Raw genomic sequence first — 20,012 nt, 5'->3', positions numbered from 1 at the left:
TGGTCAGTGAGCAGTTTACTCCCCCAAGTTAGCTTAGATCCATAGCAGGCCTAAACAAATCTTATAAGTGATAACAGACCTGCAGGTCTAGTGACCTGAATAATCTACTTGACCAAACTGTACTGCACTTGACCCGTAAACTGGGCTCCGATTGTGTGATCCGCGGCAAATATTTTATTTCACTGGGTAGCCCTCTTGCTTAATAGCACATATGAGAGAACCTTCAAATATGGGCGGTCAGGATGTCTGCTGTACGTCTCAGAAGCAAACTATTATGCCAATCAGATCTTTCACTTCCCAACACAAAGCTATATCACAATTTCAATTTTAATTCTGCAAGCACAAACGGTTGGCATTCAGTTGTTAGGCCAGCAATTGCTTAGGATTTTTAAGTCTGTGTTCCCACTCAAAGCCACTTTCTTTTGGCCCAACTGGTGTTGATTGTCTGCAATGCGCATGTAATATGGCCTCAACATTAAAAGTGCGATGAATGGCAGCAGGAGTAGGGAAACGTTTGGCAGGATTATCTTCTTTATAATGGAGACAATATGTAGTCTCTTGGATCTGCTTGCAGTTAATGACCTGCTAATCACCAGCCTGCTGCTTACTGGGTAGCACATTCCAGCTGTTTGGCCACATCCATTAAATGCACTACCACATCAATGGAAAATAAATCTGCTGAGATATCAGTTCAATGCTACTTCTAAAGCTTGCAAGCATTCCATGTCCAGATTTCATTTCATTGTGAGAACTGATAAATGGACAGTACTTGTGATGTATATTAGAAGAGGTATTTCAAACAATTTGCTATCATAGGGAGGTGAACATTTGAAAGTAGCCCTTTAAGGCGGTGAATCATTTTAAATCATGGATTAGTAATTCAGATTGTAAATGTGACAAACATGCAGACTCCTTTATGATCCTTAATGGTGGCTTCATAATGTATGTATTTGTGTAGTGCAGGCACGGCTGTGAATACATAGAATGCTGAACAGACTACGAAATAGATATGATTCAGGATTGTTTACAACAAAACATATAGTAAGTAGGTTACAATCCAGTGGCATGTGATCAGGGGGCTGGACAGAGGTAGTTAATGCTCCTTGCAGATTAGCCTATTGTTAATTCCATTTTGGATATGTCAGCACATTAATCTGTCCTTTTGATCATGCCAAATGCACCAACGGATAGGAGCAGAGTAATCCCAATACGAAATTTGGTGCTCCCCGACTGTACTCGTCACTAATACATTTGAGATTAAGTTCAATATTCAGTACTGAAAGATCCTCAATATGAATTACAGACAGTGGTTACAGTTTTGAAAATTTTAGTGAGTAATTAATCAGCAATGACTGTGCCATGAAAGGATTTAGCAGCAAAGTGCACAAATCATAGGAATAAAGAATTTAGTAAAACTCTATGTGAAATCCAGCATAGATTCGCCTTCTAAGAGTGGGAAATGGAGGGCTTCCGGGTTACAGAGAAAAGCGTGTCCTTTTATAGGACTTTAGACAATGAGTTCCATACAGTAATGTACAAATACATGGTTCTCAGGGTATGCACCAATGAGGAACAAGCAAGAAGAAACATTCTACTACAGAATACATTTGAGGATCCGCTCATAGTAGTATTACATTGGTATTAGCTGTTTTCACAGTATCTTCAAACCTGTTAATTGATACATTGTATAATCAATAGATTGGGAATGGTGTGGTGGAAATGGTTCCTGGGAATGCTGTCTGTTAGTGTAAGCTTGCAATTCTTTATTTAGAACAAAAAACAAGTGAGTAATCACATGGGGTATTACTACGATAGTGAATCAAGATGGAGGACAGTGTAAACACAGCTTTTGTTAGTGTAAGTTCAGTTTAAAATGCATTTAAACAGAAAAGAAGGGAAAACAGCTCTCATAGTTGCATCAAGGGGCTATCTGCTGGTGATGCAGTAGGTATTCCCTTTTGGAGAAACTAATTGGGCCTGCTGTATGTCCTGCTGCTGGTTCTAAATAGTGGGCCAGAGCTCAGACTCATCTACATAACAGTAATCTTCAGTAAGCTTGTGCTATATTTTTGTTTTGGTGGCTTAGTTGTTGATCCAACTTTGAAGACTGGGGTTACCTTTACCCCGAAACCCTTCATCATGTTTCATTATAACCATATTATGAGTGTGTTTGCTCGGCTAAATCAATGAAGGAATGGTCATTAAGTGCAAATGTCAACAGAGTGACAATATTAGGTTCCTTTGGCATCTTGCATGGAGAGCAGAGTCTGCAGAATAATTATATATATTTTTATATGAAAATCGTTAGATCCTCTACTGCAACCTGCTTGCAAGCGTTAGTAAAAGAAATGTGGTTATACAAATAAGAGAAAAACACAGGTCCCTTGAAGCTGACTGTTGGAAATTGTTAAATATAGACATAAAAGAAAAGCATCAGCTACTGCCATTCCTCCCACTAGAACCCATGCTTACCAAGCACAAAACCACACAGTCAAAAGGAGGAACACCCTTCAATCTTTATCCCCACACATCATCCTCCCTTTCTCAATTGCTCACCCTCGCATGTACAGGCTAGCCCATTTGAGTCTACTCTCCATCTCTACTGGGACCCTATGTGTTCATGGCTGAGGTTTTTAAATCGCATCAGAGTACTATTATTTACTGTTTTTGATTTTTGTGTATGTCTCTTGCCAGTGTATTAAACATATTAGATAACATTTCCACCCAGTCCAACAAGTCTTCAGCCGCCTTCTCATCAGTTCTAATGTCTCTCATTATTATCTCTTCCACCACAGCCCATTCGTTCATATCTGCTTCCCGGGACTACCTAGGGGACTTCCTACTTGGTCCCTAGCAGATTCCTATACAATGCTTCGCCAACAACAATCCTTGTGCTGCAAATCTGAATTGCATTTTCCTGTTTTTGCGTTTTTGTAAAGGACTCAGCAAACTGTTTCTGGTTGTTATCTTTAATTTTTTACCCGTTGTAGTGTGAAAGATTTTTACTACCTCCCCAAATATTCCACAATTATCGGACATGATCATGTCATATGCATGAATGTGACTTCCAGCTCTTAGCATTTTGGCAATTGGGTGTTCTGTTTGGGTATATTTTGTGTAGTCTTAGCTATGACATATATGTGTGGTGTCCCATTCAGAAGTAGTCAGGGGGTCCTTTAAGTCATTGTCTCAAGCCAGAAGTGGGGTCCACTACCTATCTATTTTCAATCCACCATGTAGGGTAACTACCCGATTGACCTGGCCTGTTTTTAGTATAGTTTCCAGTGTTGTGGATGTCTCTGGGATGTTCGGGAATCCAAGCCCCCTGGCCATTTAAGTCAGCTTGGTGAACTCTACGAACTGTGCCAGGGCTACCCCGAAAGGGTTTTGGGCACCTTGCAAAGTTATAAATCTCTCCTCTGGATACAAGTCCCCTAGGGTCTGAAAGCTGCTGCCTCCAAGTTGACAAGGACACAGTGGCCCTTATTTGTCTAAAAGGCTGTAGCCAGCAGATTTGTAGTTTTATGCAGAAGAGTGGTATTTTCAGTATCTTTTGTACCACTGTTTTGATGGCTATTGCTACTTGTCGCACTACTTGTGGTGCCTCTATTGTGAGTGATCAGCCTGCAATAATCTTATCGGCAAGGCTCTCTCTTATACCATGCCCGCAAGCAGCTTTTTCTCCCAGTTCTGCCCCTCTGTGCACAAGAGTGTGGCATGCTGAAGCTCAGCTGCTACATGTAGTACCACTTCGCTAAGTAAATCAAATGTGGAAATTGGGAGTAGGCCAATTTCACTATGATTAAGGGAGCGAGCACAAGCACTTTAGCACTCGTTAGCTGTGGTGAAGTGCTGAGAGTCCTAAAAGCCAACAAAAACATGTTAAAAAAAAACAGGAGGATTAAGGCAAAAATATTTAGGATGACCCTGCAGAAAGGGCCAAGTCCAGCAAACATACAGAACAAGAGCTAGTAAACAATCTAAAGAAACATGTTAGAAACAACCAAAAATGTAATAGCTGCCCCATCCACCTACAATGCACAAATTATATTCTGTTGCAAAAAAACATATTTGCAAACAGTAAATAAAAGCCTGAAACACTGTCTAGCCGTGCTCATTAAACATCTACGATGTACATAGAGAGTATAGGACAAAGCTATAAATCACCCCACAAAGCTGTTTGAGGTGGTGATATGACACACTGTCCAAAGTTAGATCACCAAAGCAGTGGTGCAAGAACTGTGCAAGCTTCTTTAGAGAAAAGGTAAAGAATATCAAGCCCCCCCTTCTTATCTATCCCAGAAGAGGAGGCAGCATATACTCTGGTTAAAAGAAACAAATGGCTCCTGCCCTCCCGTTTTACTAAGTTAATTACCACATCATCCTTAAAGAATATCACCCTCTCCACTGCACCATTTTGAACGTGCTTGATTAATACATAGCTATCTCAATTGAAAGATCTCAACTGGCCTCAATTTCGGCCAAGTCACCTGCTTACTTAAGAAATGAGGAATGATTAATATGGATCTAAATAATTTCCACCATGTTTCAAACATACTTGTGATGGTTGCCAATCAGATCTCAGCATGAGATCTGTTGGCCTCTGGATCCTTAGCGGTGTGACATATACAACGTGTTTTAGCATTAATTACTCAAAACCTATTGAACAGATTTACAACAAATCAGAAAAAGCACGCTTTCTGGATCAAGATCTAGCTTTTTGCCGTTTAGTGTTTTTTGCAGTATTACTGTTCAATTTATAGGGGAAACGCGTTTTGGCACCCCCTTTTTTCTCGCCCCCTGCTTAGCAGCTCACCCTGAAACTTTCCAGGAAGAAGCTGAGGTGGATGAGACTTTTGGGTGGAAAGGTTTGTGAAGAATTGTCAAAGCAAGCCAAACCTATTAATATTAAATATTTTCTTATGTTCTTATGGAAACACAGACCTAACTACAACTACCCAGTAGCAACTAGTATGGAAATGGGGGGCATGACCTGCTTGCCTCTTTATGGATCTATGTATTTGCATGATATTTCCACTTTAGAGGTGAGATAGGGAGACAAGCCAGGTATTCACCTCGGCTTGATAAAATCCAAACTCTGTGCATGCAATAACATTAATTTATATGGCAGCAGCAATGAATGGATTAACTGTGCAAGCCTTTTTATATTAACATTCAAATGCCTGTGTTTATAACATTATTGATTAATAATGCAGTGTGAAAAGATGCTTTTTGGGCATGGTATGTATCACAATGCATTACGAACAGAACTATGGGAATTGTAGTTTGCGACTATACTGACACATGACATTTCAATGATAAGCATCTGGGGCTTGGTAAAGTCATTAATCACCTGTAAACAAGGCTTTCTTGCTGAAACGCGTCAGGGTTGAAGATGGGTTGCTGCAGCCAGTGTCATTTCATGAATAAATGCTGCTTTTTTCAGGGTCTGTCCTATGACACGCTTCTTTTTCGTTGGAAGATATATATCTTGCACAGTTGTAGTGGCGTCTTAAGCAAAACAGACCAAACATTGAAGCTTTGATGTAGAAGGGTAGATATTGTTGATTATGTTAGCACAACAATTAATATAAAGTGTAGTTATGTTTTATTTGCTATATTTCTATATTTTCATATTAATCATTGCCAGCAATATATATGTGTACCATTTTTGTTACATTATGATACCGCTCAAAGTTTTAGCAAGATTTGCTAGTTTGCACACCTTCAAAATATTTTCTTTGACACAAAAGGCACAGTCTAATGGGAGTATGTCCCAAAACACATTTTCTAGATTCCTTGCAGACCTGTGACTAGCTAGATGTTTTCCATATGCTCACAAACGGCCCTTCAGAAGGATTTTAGCGTAATAAGTAATTTTTTTGTTAGTTGGAAATTACTTGGTCTGCTTTTCTTGAAAATGTGTCTGCCTGTGCATGGAGGTTTTCGGTTTTAATTTTTTTATTTAAGTTCATGTCATAGATTTTAGTTTTGTATGTCAGGATTTTAATCTCCTGTTTTCCTGTGTATGTTTTTAGCACGTCTTTACTTTCTCTTTTTAAGCTTGCAGTCCTTGTCAGGTGGGGCCACTTAATAACAGTTACTGGCCCCATCAAAATGTTGTAATGTTTACTTTCAACAGGAGTCTTTTAGCTGTTGAAAGTAGCAGAGTACTCCAGTTAAAAGTATTGACCAAAATGAGAAAATTCCAGGGGAATAAATCACATGATTACTGTCTACCCAGGTATTTCCAAATTTCTTAGTGGACCCTCACGGGCTAATTTATAATCTCCTGGATTTGACTAGTCCCAGAATTAACCGGAATCCCCGCAGCAATGTTCATGTATTTTTTTTATTCTTACTGATTGTTATAAACGTTTGTTTTACTGGGGTTGACAGACCTTTCTTACACTCTTTGTATTACTGTCATTTTGTATACATACAATTTCAATTAAATATGTAGAGACAAGAAAATTCGAGTTACTGTTAGTTTTCTGGAGGACATTTTGGAAAACATGCCTTGCATGTATGCCTGCACGTGCACCCAGAGAGAGCTGGCTCGCGCCCGGTCTTTGCCGGAGCGAACATTAAATATTGATGGGGTTTCAGAAATAGTGCACGCGCTGGCAGCGCTGCCTGTAACATAAGACACTGTAGTTATGCCGCAGGCATTATGAACCGTGCACTTGTCGCTTCTGCCGTCGCTGAACTTGCTCGTGAAATACTCTCTGTCTTCAGGGGATTGTGCGTTTCTCTCAGATTAAAAAAATATATATCTAAAGTATGAGCCGTCAAGCTTATTTCTATCGGGTCCCTCCACAGGAGCTGCACCGAAGAACTCAGCTGCAGCCCGAGCCTGCCAAGACGAAAGCGCTTCAGACAGTAATTGAGATGAAGGTAAGTGTGGTTTTTTTTTACGAGCGCCCTTTATTCCGTGTGTCTTGTGTGTACTTTTTTATCAGAATGTTTGAGCTTCTCTTTTTTCACTGTGCCTGTTGCATGTCTTGATGGAGCACAAATTCCCTTGCTTCGTTTTGTTTTTGCCAGTAAATATTAATTTCCGTGTTTGTTCGAAAAAACAAAAACGCAAAAGTGTACAATTGTAAAGTAATTGCTTGATGTGCACAATGTCGTTGTCTTTGTATTAGTAAATATGCACTTACATAAGGATGCTTTTGTATATATCTATGCTATTACAAAGATACTGTATTTTAATTAAAACACCAGTACTTGTTAGCCAAACAAATCGACGCTATTTTATATATTCGGCCATGTGGTGTGCCTAGACACATTTCTGATTAATAAACGTGCTGCAAAGATTAAAAGGGCCATCTGGTGACTGATGACACAATAGGTCCCAAAACCCAAGATGACATCACCAGACAAAGCAACATTCTAGAATACCTATTGTTGGAGATTGTTAATAGTGCAGGTCGTTGTAGGGTCGGACTGGGACAGAAAATAGGTCCCAGCACCAAAATAAAGGGGCCCTAATAGCAAATCAGATAGCTACAAAAGTGTCCCACATTTGTGAATTGGAGACGCTTGGAGCTCGTACGGAAGTGTTTTGTAAGGTATGTGGAAACATGTATTTGTGCTTGCAGCAGACAGTATTTGTGGTATTAACAGGGACATCTATTGTAAAAACCGGGTCACAAGACAAAAAAACAGGCCCACAAGCAGCCAAAAAACAGGCCCACTCAGTGACTTTTCAGACCAGCCCATTGGGCCCTACCTGATTGCCCAATGGGCTGGTCCGACCCTGAGTAAAGAGAACTGTATTTTTTCTCTTCACTGTATGACCATTTTAATTAGTTTCACCTATGGCAGAGAGGCATCTATGGTGATATGCAATTGAAGGCCTCTTTTCGAACATTAATGGCCCCATTCAGAGTAGGCGGGTAGTCCCAGGGTGCCAGGGTGCCAGTGCTGGGAGTTTCTCCCTCATCAGGATTACAAGACTTCTCAGCTCGCCCCTGTGGGAGTGTTCTTGAGCAGGGACACTCCTCCTGCTGAAAGGAGATTGAAAGGCCACGTGGAGATCTGCCTGGGAATGGTGAGGAGTGCGCAGGTATTGGTGCAGAAGCACTGATTTGCGTGTGTTGCCACCCAGTATATTATAACCAGGAGCGTTCCCTTGCTCGGGAATTGCTGATGCCCACAGTGCTGGACATTTCTGAGTGCAGGGACTTATGTCTGACTATCTGGTCACTTGTGATCGACCCATTAAGGGTTCCTCTTGCCCAGCTGTGTTACTGCTTGCGGTATGACTATACAACCCAGTTGTGGCCTTTCGTTTAACATAGGAATTATTGCATGGTTTCCCTTCCATTAAAATATCTTTGACTAGCACAGGTTTAAACATTCACGTGTGGAGTGAAAGCACACGTGGGGGGAGGGTTGGAAGGGGGGGGGTCTATGGAGACACGGAGCAAGGCCTGACCATGCCTGGGATAGCTGAGTGTGCAGGTGTTTTACTTGTATGTCTGTAGCTGTGGCCCCTGCCACCCATTGACTTTTCACAATATTGAATAATAATTCCTATGAATTCGGTATAACAATGGCACTGAAAGCAGATAAATCATTTCTTAACATTCCTCACCATGGACCAATATCACGCGCGACACATTTTACCTTCCATGACACCTATTTTACTTGCATTTTAGCTTTGTAAATATCCAAGCACGTACACTGCCGTTTGCTAAATATTGAACAGTGATCGGAGGTGTCACATATGATGTGGCCGCTTGGCATCTAAACAGAGTGGCCCTTATAATCATTGCTAATAAAAAAAACTCATGTCTCTCAGTGACCCCTTGAAGCTTCCACCTGCTCTTTGATTCTGGGGCGAGCGCCCCCACTGGAGGTCTAACAGCTGGGTGTGTGTCTGACAATCAATAGAAAGGTATCGATTTTACAGCATCTCATTAGAATTACTGAAAGCAGTATCTCCCTTGCTGGGCTCTGAACCTGTGATCTGCTGTTCGCAAGAGATGAGTTGACTGCCCTTACATTGATGCAACGACAGACCCGCCCAGCAGACATTGATTTTTACACCATGGAGGATTGATATGGGGTCCGTTTAATTGTCACCCCAGTATACATATCAAAATACCAGTTTTCTTCCTAGTTCCTTAGAGTAAAATAATCAAGTACAGTAGGAATAAACTCCAATTACATTTATTTATTTATACCTGTTGAGCACTGCCCGACATTCCTAAGGTTTAGTCAAACCGTTCACTGAATCCGCTGTTGAATAAACCTAAAAGAAATAGTTTTCAGTAACAACTTTCTAAGGGCTCCCAGTTTTGGCAGATAATGGAACAGAAGTACAGTGAGATGAAGTCACTTGCCAAGAATCACACGGAGCGGTCAATGGAGAAGCCAGTATTAGAACTATCATTTTTGGAAATTTGCTTTGTAACCAAACATTCACCCCGCGGAAATAGCCTAAAATATAGACCCGTTTTAATTACCCGTTAATTTCTGAAGAGTCGATTACTCTTGCTGCTAAGGACGAGAGAGAGACGGCTAATAGCATTTCCTGCCATTGCTTTGAAGCACGTTAATCTGATAGGGCACCAGGTGTGTGTTTCAGCAAGCTAAGGCCACACAATGGCATGCGTCTCTGGTGTCATGGCGAGGCCTGATCACAATGGAAGACAGATATCCTGATCTGTTCACCCAGGTAATAAAACAAACACTGGCCAAGCCAGTACGTAAGACCTTGGCATGCTGATGCAATGGTTATTTTTCTCTTTTCATTTTGTGTTGCAAGCATGCACCACAAAAAGAAAAAGAAAAGAGAAAACCGGCCGCACCTAAATGTGGCCAGCACATGCTTGCAATAAAAACGCTAAAAAAAAAAAATATAAAAAAAAGTCACAGATGTGACTGTTTTACTAGTGATGTTTAGAAAAGAAAAACAAGCCTTTCAGGTGTGGCAGGAATTTTACTACTGTTTCTTTTGAAGGTGAGAAGAAGAAGCTATCACCCAACCAAGCACTCATATTAGAGACAGTTTCTAAGTCACAAGTCACTTAAACTCTTTATAGCAGCAACTTTAAAAAGGAGACAGGACAAACACCACCACGTAACCGGGAACCTTAAGTTTACCTAAAAGAAAGAACCATTTTTTTTAAAGGTAGCCAATAAAAATACAATTAAAAAAGCCCACTTTGAAAGAGCTTTGTCGCTGAAGAGAAAGGTTCTATTTGTAAGTGGATGTGGACAATGTGCATAAGCTTTGTGCAGTCAGTTAACGTGAAGGGAGCCAATGGGAAAAGAGGACTGATCCATTTCCCCGGCTGTATGCTGTGATGGGTGGAAGCAACATGTGAATGACACTTCAGCAGACCAATGAGTAAAACCTATTGCCTAAAAGACCATCTAAGTATGCATATTATGTATGATTTTTTTGGGAAATAATAGACTGGTCAGAACTAAAACTAAACATTAAATAGTGCACAATCCACCTTGGAGCCAAAAAGGCTCACTTTTAGAGCCTTTCTGAAAATTCTGAGTTGGGAACTAGGACACTACGTGAACTGGGTGTTGGTTTCACTGCACAACTCCATCATCTACGTCTTTGAAGCTCAAAGATTCATTGTAAACACAAAGCATTGTAAGGGTTGTGTGCTGTTCTAGATTTGCAAATGTAAAATATGTCCCCCGAGTGAAGCTCGAGGACAGACAGAACATTTCCAGTTGTTTCTGAACAATGAATACATACATTGAGCACGTTTCTTAGTGTTCCCAAAGGTAGGCGTGCAAACTGAGGAACAGGGAATAAAATTATTTGTCCAGGATAGCACGTGGCGGTATAGGGGTGAAGCCAGATTTAGAATACTGGTTTCCTGGATTCAATGCCAGCTATAGTATGTCCTAAACACTGTGTAGTATTTCTTATGTATTAATTAAGTGGTCTTCAAGCTGCTTTCAGAATTTTGCAGATAGATAAACGATAAACACATTAAAAAACAGAAGTAGTTCAAGAGAGACAGGCAATGCTAGTGTAGTGTGTGGTTTTGTAAGGAATAAATGCCCCAAAAGAGTTCTCTGTGACTTTGCTTGTTTTATATTGCGACCGCAGAGACCTGTGTAATTTTGTGTCATGTGTACTACTAAACTGAGACTGGAACACAGTTTTTCAGATTTTGTGCTTTGAGAAAGACCTGGGTGTGCCAGTTATTTTGGGCGAAACGTGTCGGATGCACTGTCTGGTACATCAGGCTTTATCCCTAATGCTCAAGATAAAAACCAACCAAAGTACTCTTTTCTGGCATTTATTCCTTAAAAAAACACAGACTCCCCAGGCATTGTCTGTCTCTCTTGAAGTACTTCTTTGATTACCTGGTGGCATTAGAGGTGTTGCCACTCAACAGGCAGGCCTACCTTTGGAATACTGACTTCGGGTCCTGTCCAGATCACGTAACCCCTTGAGCCTTACCCCTGCTTCTGCTAAACAACATTCAGAAACAGGTTTTTCAAATCTAGGTACGCTTACAGGATGTTTTTTTCAACCAGGCTAGTTACATTTTATTATTTTATGTACTAGATATTGAGAGTGATGCTTTAGGGCAGTGGTTCTTAACCTTTAGACACCTGTGGACCACCACTTAATCATTATTGGTTCCCGGGGACCGCCACTGAATCATTATTGGAACCAGAGGGGGCCCACTGAGTCATTAATGGAATCAGAGGACTCCGGCATAAGCTTTTTAAAAGCAAAACATTGCAACAAAATACCAAACAGATCATTAATCAAGCAAATACATGAATAATAAAGATTTTATTTAATTCACAAACCCATATAAAAAAAATCTGAATTTTTATTTTAATGTGAAGGTTAGAGTTTTTCCAAATTCCATTCAGGGCACTCACCATCTACACTATATTCTGTCTGATGCTCTTGCACTGCTCCCACAAATCAATTTGAGGATACTAACTTAATTTTTAGCCCCCAATTCAAATTCCTTCATGTTTACAGAAGGCTTTAAAATGTTCAACTTTAAATTTTGGTTCTTCATTTCTATGCACTTTATTAATCTGTTAATATTATTTAATTTTCTAAGCACTTGTGGACCCCCTGAAAGTGCTTCATAGAGCCCTAGGGATCCTCGGACCACAGGTTAAGAACCAGTGCTTTAGGAAAATAAAACTATTTTGGTCATGGGATACTTTCGGCACATGCCTATAGGTGTCTCCAGCAGCTAATGTTAATATCAACAATATGGCGGATAGCACATCACAAATGTAATTGTCCAAATTGTATTGATATGGCAATGATGAGACGCTGATTTGGCCCTGCTGGACTACATTCGTTTATTTCCCGGTAAGCTCACAAATTTCTCCTCAGGCTCTAAAGCCACTGAGTTGTTTCCATTCTGACCGCAGCCAGAACGACCCTACAACCAGCTTAGTTTGTGGGCCATTTGCCAATAAGATTTGAAAGAGACATTAAATAGAAGACAATGATAATTATTTGTAAAATCACTCCATACGAGGTGGCCAGACTGTATATTTGGCAACAGTATGATGGTGTGCTGACGAGAATTGGGTGGGCATACATGCCACCGTGCCATATTTTCACAGACACAATATTCCCCTATTGTTACATTTCAGGTCGAGTCTGGTGACTCAGAGGACTAATGCATCCACTCAAAGAACTGTGTCCCCTCCACCCACATCACAGGTTGAAATCCTAGTGGGTCTACACAGTCTTTCATCTTTCTGAGGTCGATCAACTGGCTGCCAATGAGGCGAGTAGCAATAAACGTCCATTATCAATTAATGGTGCCAAGAGAGCTCCTTTGGAGTGAGGATTTGCTTTACATTTGAGTGTTACCCTATAATCAAGTTTCAATACGTTTGCACATTGAAGATGTCTGTGCAATTGGTAAATATATATAAAATGCATAGATGTTTTCAAATACATGTTATTTTTATTAACTCGGAAGCTCCTACTCTTTGTAAAAAGTAAAACTGTCAACTATCCTATTATTGCTCTGCATGCAAATAATGCGCAGGCAAATGAATAAATAACTTCCAAACTCTTTGGTGACGTATTGAACCATGGTCCACTTTAGTGCCTCATGAAGACGACATGACTGAGCCCTGGAGAAAGGGGCTGTCAAGAATCGCTAACAAATGTAATTGGAACTAAAGGTAATATCTGTTACCTTTTTTTAAAACTGTGATACTCCTTTGCCGGCAGTTCCTTTTCTGAAGGGCATAGTAGAAACAACAGCCACCACCAGGAGCCATATTATACAAATTACCATGGGGCTCAGCGGGCATGTGCACTCGCTCTGCACACCCCTGGAGCACTTTGGTATTACAGAAAGGGCTACAGATGCGTGTGCGACGCGTTCTGTAACGCAGATAGCTCTGGCGCACATATGGCGCCTGCGCTATCGCTTAAGGGTGTTACCTCATTTGCATGGGGGTGTGGCCCCATGCGATGGAGGGAATCCCTTTGCTTATGTGCTTGCACCATATTATAGATGCAGGTGCAGAGGCCAAGAAGCGGTCAGGAGGCGCACTGACAGTGCAGCACCTCAAAGAACTCCAATCGCCATTAAAAGTGCAGACGGGTTGTAGCCTGCACAGTGAAACAGAGAAGTTGCTTCAACGTCTTGAATGTGCTGCCCCCAGGACAGCTTGACTTTGCGGCTGTCCCCAGGGAAGCGCATGCAACTTAATACAGCGCACTCTCCTTGTTAGCGCAGAGCGCACGTTTTGAAAGGTGCACTCGGCGCTAACAAAGAGACTGCCCTGTATTCTATAATATGGCCCCAGGAATGCTCTGCCCACATATTATTTCTGTAGAAATCAAGCAGTCTCAGAATCCACATGATGTCAGATCTCAACCTTGTCCCAGGTAGTGTGGCAATCTTGAACACCTGCTCGCAACAAACTGAGAGTGCTGACCTGGAAACGCTTGGTGAGTAATTCACTGTGCAAAACCAAAGGAAATGATGGACGGAGTGTTGAACATTGCAAGCACTCACCCCCAGTCAACTGATCTGGGTTTAATCCACCACCGTTCTTTAGCCCACTCTGCCACCCCAGTTCAAACATGGCCATATGCAAATCAGTCTGACCCTGTGCCTCATGGGAACAGTCCAGCCCGAACTGCCAAGCCATGTCTTCCCTGGACCGGAAACAAGCTTCCTAGGACCGGTTTCTGGCATTTCAGCCGTCTTCAGCCAGGCTTGCTTGAATCCAGTGGCAAAGTGAGCAAGGGACTCACGTCTGAGCATACCCTGCCAACTTATGGCGAAGAAAGCAAAACCAAAGGAAATGATGGACGGAGTGTTGAACATTGCAAGCACTCACCCCCAGTCAACTGATCTGGGTTTAATCCACCACCGTTCTTTAGCCCACTCTGCCACCCCAGTTCAAACATGGCCATATGCAAATCAGTCTGACCCTGTGCCTCATGGGAACAGTCCAGCCCGAACTGCCAAGCCATGTCTTCCCTGGACCGGAAACAAGCTTCCTAGGACCGGTTTCTGGCATTTCAGCCGTCTTCAGCCAGGCTTGCTTGAATCCAGTGGCAAAGTGAGCAAGGGACTCACGTCTGAGCATACCCTGCCAACTTATGGCGAACAAAGCAAAACCAAAGGAAATGATGGACGGAGTGTTGAACATTGCAAGCACTCACCCCCAGTCAACTGATCTGGGTTTAATCCACCACCGTTCTTTAGCCCACTCTGCCACCCCAGTTCAAACATGGCCATATGCAAATCAGTCTGACCCTGTGTCTCATGGGAACAGTCCAGCCCGAACTGCCAAGCCATGTCTTTCCTGGACCGGAAACAAGCTTCCTAGGACCGGTTTCTGGCATTTCAGCCGTCTTCAGCCAGGCTTGCTTGAATCCAGTGGCAAAGTGAGCAAGGGACTCACGTCTGAGCATACCCTGCCAACTTATGGCGAACAAAGCAAAACCAAAGGAAATGATGGACGGAGTGTTGAACATTGCAAGCACTCACCCCCAGTCAACTGATCTGGGTTTAATCCACCACCGTTCTTTAGCCCACTCTGCCACCCCAGTTCAAACATGGCCATATGCAAATCAGTCTGACCCTGTGCCTCATGGGAACAGTCCAGCCCGAACTGCCAAGCCATGTCTTCCCTGGACCGGAAACAAGCTTCCTAGGACCGGTTTCTGGCATTTCAGCCGTCTTCAGCCAGGCTTGCTTGAATCCAGTGGCAAAGTGAGCAAGGGACTCACGTCTGAGCATACCCTGCCAACTTATGGCGAACAAAGCAAAACCAAAGGAAATGATGGACGGAGTGTTGAACATTGCAAGCACTCACCCCCAGTCAACTGATCTGGGTTTAATCCACCACCGTTCTTTAGCCCACTCTGCCACCCCAGTTCAAACATGGCCATATGCAAATCAGTCTGACCCTGTGCCTCATGGGAACAGTCCAGCCCGAACTGCCAAGCCATGTCTTCCCTGGACCGGAAACAAGCTTCCTAGGACCGGTTTCTGGCATTTCAGCCGTCTTCAGCCAGGCTTGCTTGAATCCAGTGGCAAAGTGAGCAAGGGACTCACGTCTGAGCATACCCTGCCAACTTATGGCGAACAAAGCAAAACCAAAGGAAATGATGGACGGAGTGTTGAACATTGCAAGCACTCACCCCCAGTCAACTGATCTGGGTTTAATCCACCACCGTTCTTTAGCCCACTCTGCCACCCCAGTTCAAACATGGCCATATGCAAATCAGTCTGACCCTGTGCCTCATGGGAACAGTCCAGCCCGAACTGCCAAGCCATGTCTTCCCTGGACCGGAAACAAGCTTCCTAGGACCGGTTTCTGGCATTTCAGCCGTCTTCAGCCAGGCTTGCTTGAATCCAGTGGCAAAGTGAGCAAGGGACTCACGTCTGAGCATACCCTGCCAACTTATGGCGAACAAAGCAAAACCAAAGGAAATGATGGACGGAGTGTTGAACATTGCAAGCACTCACCCCCAGTCAACTGATCTGGGTTTAATCCACCACCGTTCTTTAGCCCACTCTGCCACCCCAGTTCAAACATGGCCATATGCAAATCAGTCTGACCCTGTGCCTCATGGGAACAGTCCAGCCCGAACTGCCAAGCCATGTCTTCCCTCGACCGGAAACAAGCTTCCTAGGACCGGTTTCTGGCATTTCAGCCGTCTTCAGCCAGGCTTGCTTGAATCCAGTGGCAAAGTGAGCAAGGGACTCACGTCTGAGCATACCCTGCCAACTTATGGCGAACAAAGCAAAACCAAAGGAAATGATGGACGGAGTGTTGAACATTGCAAGCACTCACCCCCAGTCAACTGATCTGGGTTTAATCCACCACCGTTCTTTAGCCCACTCTGCCACCCCAGTTCAAACATGGCCATATGCAAATCAGTCTGACCCTGTGCCTCATGGGAACAGTCCAGCCCGAACTGCCAAGCCATGTCTTCCCTGGACCGGAAACAAGCTTCCTAGGACCGGTTTCTGGCATTTCAGCCGTCTTCAGCCAGGCTTGCTTGAATCCAGTGGCAAAGTGAGCAAGGGACTCACGTCTGAGCATACCCTGCCAACTTATGGCAAACAAAGCAAAACCAAAGGAAATGATGGACGGAGTGTTGAACATTGCAAGCACTCACCCCCAGTCAACTGATCTGGGTTTAATCCACCACCGTTCTTTAGCCCACTCTACCACCCCAGTTCAAACATGGCCATATGCAAATCAGTCTGACCCTGTGCCTCATGGGAACAGTCCAGCCCGAACTGCCAAGCCATGTCTTCCCTGGACCGGAAACAAGCTTTTTAGGACCGGTTTCTGGCATTTCAGCCGTCTTCAGCCAGGCTTGCTTGAATCCAGTGGCAAAGTGAGCAAGGGACTCACGTCTGAGCATACCCTGCCAACTTATGGCGAACAAAGCAAAACCAAAGGAAATGATGGACGGAGTGTTGAACATTGCAAGCACTCACCCCCAGTCAACTGATCTGGGTTTAATCCACCACCGTTCTTTAGCCCACTCTGCCACCCCAGTTCAAACATGGCCATATGCAAATCAGTCTGACCCTGTGCCTCATGGGAACAGTCCAGCCCGAACTGCCAAGCCATGTCTTCCCTGGACCGGAAACAAGCTTCCTAGGACCGGTTTCTGGCATTTCAGCCGTCTTCAGCCAGGCTTGCTTGAATCCAGTGGCAAAGTGAGCAAGGGACTCACGTCTGAGCATACCCTGCCAACTTATGGCGAACAAAGCAAAACCAAAGGAAATGATGGCACAGGGTCAGACTGATTTGCATATGGCCATGTCTGAACTGGGGTGGCAGAGTGGGCTAAAGAATGGTGATGGATTAAACCCAGATCAGTTGACTGGGGGTGAGTGCTTGCAATGTTCAACACTCCGTCCATCATTTCCTTTGGTTTTTGCTTTGTTCGCCATAAGTTGGCAGGGTATGCTCAGACGTGAGTCCCTTGCTCACTTTGCCACTGGATTCAAGCAAGCCTGGCTGAAGACGGCTGAAATGCCAGAAACCGGTCCTAGGAAGCTTGTTTCCGGTCCAAGGAAGACATGGCTTGGCAGTTCGGGCTGGACTGTTCCCATGAGGCACAGGGTCAGACTGATTTGCATATGGCCATGTCTGAACTGGGGTGGCAGAGTGGGCTAAAGAATGGTGATGGATTAAACCCAGATCAGTTGACTGGGGGTGAGTGCTTGCAATGTTCAACACTCCGTCCATCATTTCCTTTGGTTTTTGCTTTGTTCGCCATAAGTTGGCAGGGTATGCTCAGACGTGAGTCCCTTGCTCACTTTGCCACTGGATTCAAGCAAGCCTGGCTGAAGACGGCTGAAATGCCAGAAACCGGTCCTAGGAAGCTTGTTTCCGGTCCAAGGAAGACATGGCTTGGCAGTTCGGGCTGGACTGTTCCCATGAGGCACAGGGTCAGACTGATTTGCATATGGCCATGTCTGAACTGGGGTGGCAGAGTGGGCTAAAGAATGGTGATGGATTAAACCCAGATCAGTTGACTGGGGGTGAGTGCTTGCAATGTTCAACACTCCGTCCATCATTTCCTTTGGTTTTTGCTTTGTTCGCCATAAGTTGGCAGGGTATGCTCAGACGTGAGTCCCTTGCTCACTTTGCCACTGGATTCAAGCAAGCCTGGCTGAAGACGGCTGAAATGCCAGAAACCGGTCCTAGGAAGCTTGTTTCCGGTCCAAGGAAGACATGGCTTGGCAGTTCGGGCTGGACTGTTCCCATGAGGCACAGGGTCAGACTGATTTGCATATGGCCATGTCTGAACTGGGGTGGCAGAGTGGGCTAAAGAATGGTGATGGATTAAACCCAGATCAGTTGACTGGGGGTGAGTGCTTGCAATGTTCAACACTCCGTCCATCATTTCCTTTGGTTTTTGCTTTGTTCGCCATAAGTTGGCAGGGTATGCTCAGACGTGAGTCCCTTGCTCACTTTGCCACTGGATTCAAGCAAGCCTGGCTGAAGACGGCTGAAATGCCAGAAACCGGTCCTAGGAAGCTTGTTTCCGGTCCAAGGAAGACATGGCTTGGCAGTTCGGGCTGGACTGTTCCCATGAGGCACAGGGTCAGACTGATTTGCATATGGCCATGTCTGAACTGGGGTGGCAGAGTGGGCTAAAGAATGGTGATGGATTAAACCCAGATCAGTTGACTGGGGGTGAGTGCTTGCAATGTTCAACACTCCGTCCATCATTTCCTTTGGTTTTTGCTTTGTTCGCCATAAGTTGGCAGGGTATGCTCAGACGTGAGTCCCTTGCTCACTTTGCCACTGGATTCAAGCAAGCCTGGCTGAAGACGGCTGAAATGCCAGAAACCGGTCCTAGGAAGCTTGTTTCCGGTCCAAGGAAGACATGGCTTGGCAGTTCGGGCTGGACTGTTCCCATGAGGCACAGGGTCAGACTGATTTGCATATGGCCATGTCTGAACTGGGGTGGCAGAGTGGGCTAAAGAATGGTGATGGATTAAACCCAGATCAGTTGACTGGGGGTGAGTGCTTGCAATGTTCAACACTCCGTCCATCATTTCCTTTGGTTTTTGCTTTGTTCGCCATAAGTTGGCAGGGTATGCTCAGACGTGAGTCCCTTGCTCACTTTGCCACTGGATTCAAGCAAGCCTGGCTGAAGACGGCTGAAATGCCAGAAACCGGTCCTAGGAAGCTTGTTTCCGGTCCAAGGAAGACATGGCTTGGCAGTTCGGGCTGGACTGTTCCCATGAGGCACAGGGTCAGACTGATTTGCATATGGCCATGTCTGAACTGGGGTGGCAGAGTGGGCTAAAGAATGGTGATGGATTAAACCCAGATCAGTTGACTGGGGGTGAGTGCTTGCAATGTTCAACACTCCGTCCATCATTTCCTTTGGTTTTTGCTTTGTTCGCCATAAGTTGGCAGGGTATGCTCAGACGTGAGTCCCTTGCTCACTTTGCCACTGGATTCAAGCAAGCCTGGCTGAAGACGGCTGAAATGCCAGAAACCGGTCCTAGGAAGCTTGTTTCCGGTCCAAGGAAGACATGGCTTGGCAGTTCGGGCTGGACTGTTCCCATGAGGCACAGGGTCAGACTGATTTGCATATGGCCATGTCTGAACTGGGGTGGCAGAGTGGGCTAAAGAATGGTGATGGATTAAACCCAGATCAGTTGACTGGGGGTGAGTGCTTGCAATGTTCAACACTCCGTCCATCATTTCCTTTGGTTTTTGCTTTGTTCGCCATAAGTTGGCAGGGTATGCTCAGACGTGAGTCCCTTGCTCACTTTGCCACTGGATTCAAGCAAGCCTGGCTGAAGACGGCTGAAATGCCAGAAACCGGTCCTAGGAAGCTTGTTTCCGGTCCAAGGAAGACATGGCTTGGCAGTTCGGGCTGGACTGTTCCCATGAGGCACAGGGTCAGACTGATTTGCATATGGCCATGTCTGAACTGGGGTGGCAGAGTGGGCTAAAGAATGGTGATGGATTAAACCCAGATCAGTTGACTGGGGGTGAGTGCTTGCAATGTT

The 20,012-nt window shown here is 44.2% G+C and overlaps 1 protein-coding gene across 4 annotated transcripts in view; it reads left to right on the top strand.

Moving 5' to 3' along the window:
- The window catches only part of ERC2 (ELKS/RAB6-interacting/CAST family member 2), a 2,271,945-nt gene that overhangs the window by 537,409 nt on the left and 1,714,524 nt on the right, over positions 1 to 20,012 (top strand). For all 4 annotated transcript variants that reach the window (XM_085624647.1, XM_085624646.1, XM_085624648.1 and 1 more), the window contains one exon: positions 6,823 to 6,897. In XM_085624647.1, coding sequence (XP_085480773.1) covers positions 6,823 to 6,897 — 75 coding nt within the window. The remainder of the gene's footprint in view (positions 1 to 6,822; positions 6,898 to 20,012) is intronic.

Source organism: Triturus cristatus, chromosome 9, assembly GCF_964204655.1.
Source record: "Triturus cristatus chromosome 9, aTriCri1.1, whole genome shotgun sequence".
Taxonomy (NCBI): domain Eukaryota; kingdom Metazoa; phylum Chordata; class Amphibia; order Caudata; family Salamandridae; genus Triturus; species Triturus cristatus.
This window is presented reverse-complemented; position numbering and strand designations above follow the sequence as displayed.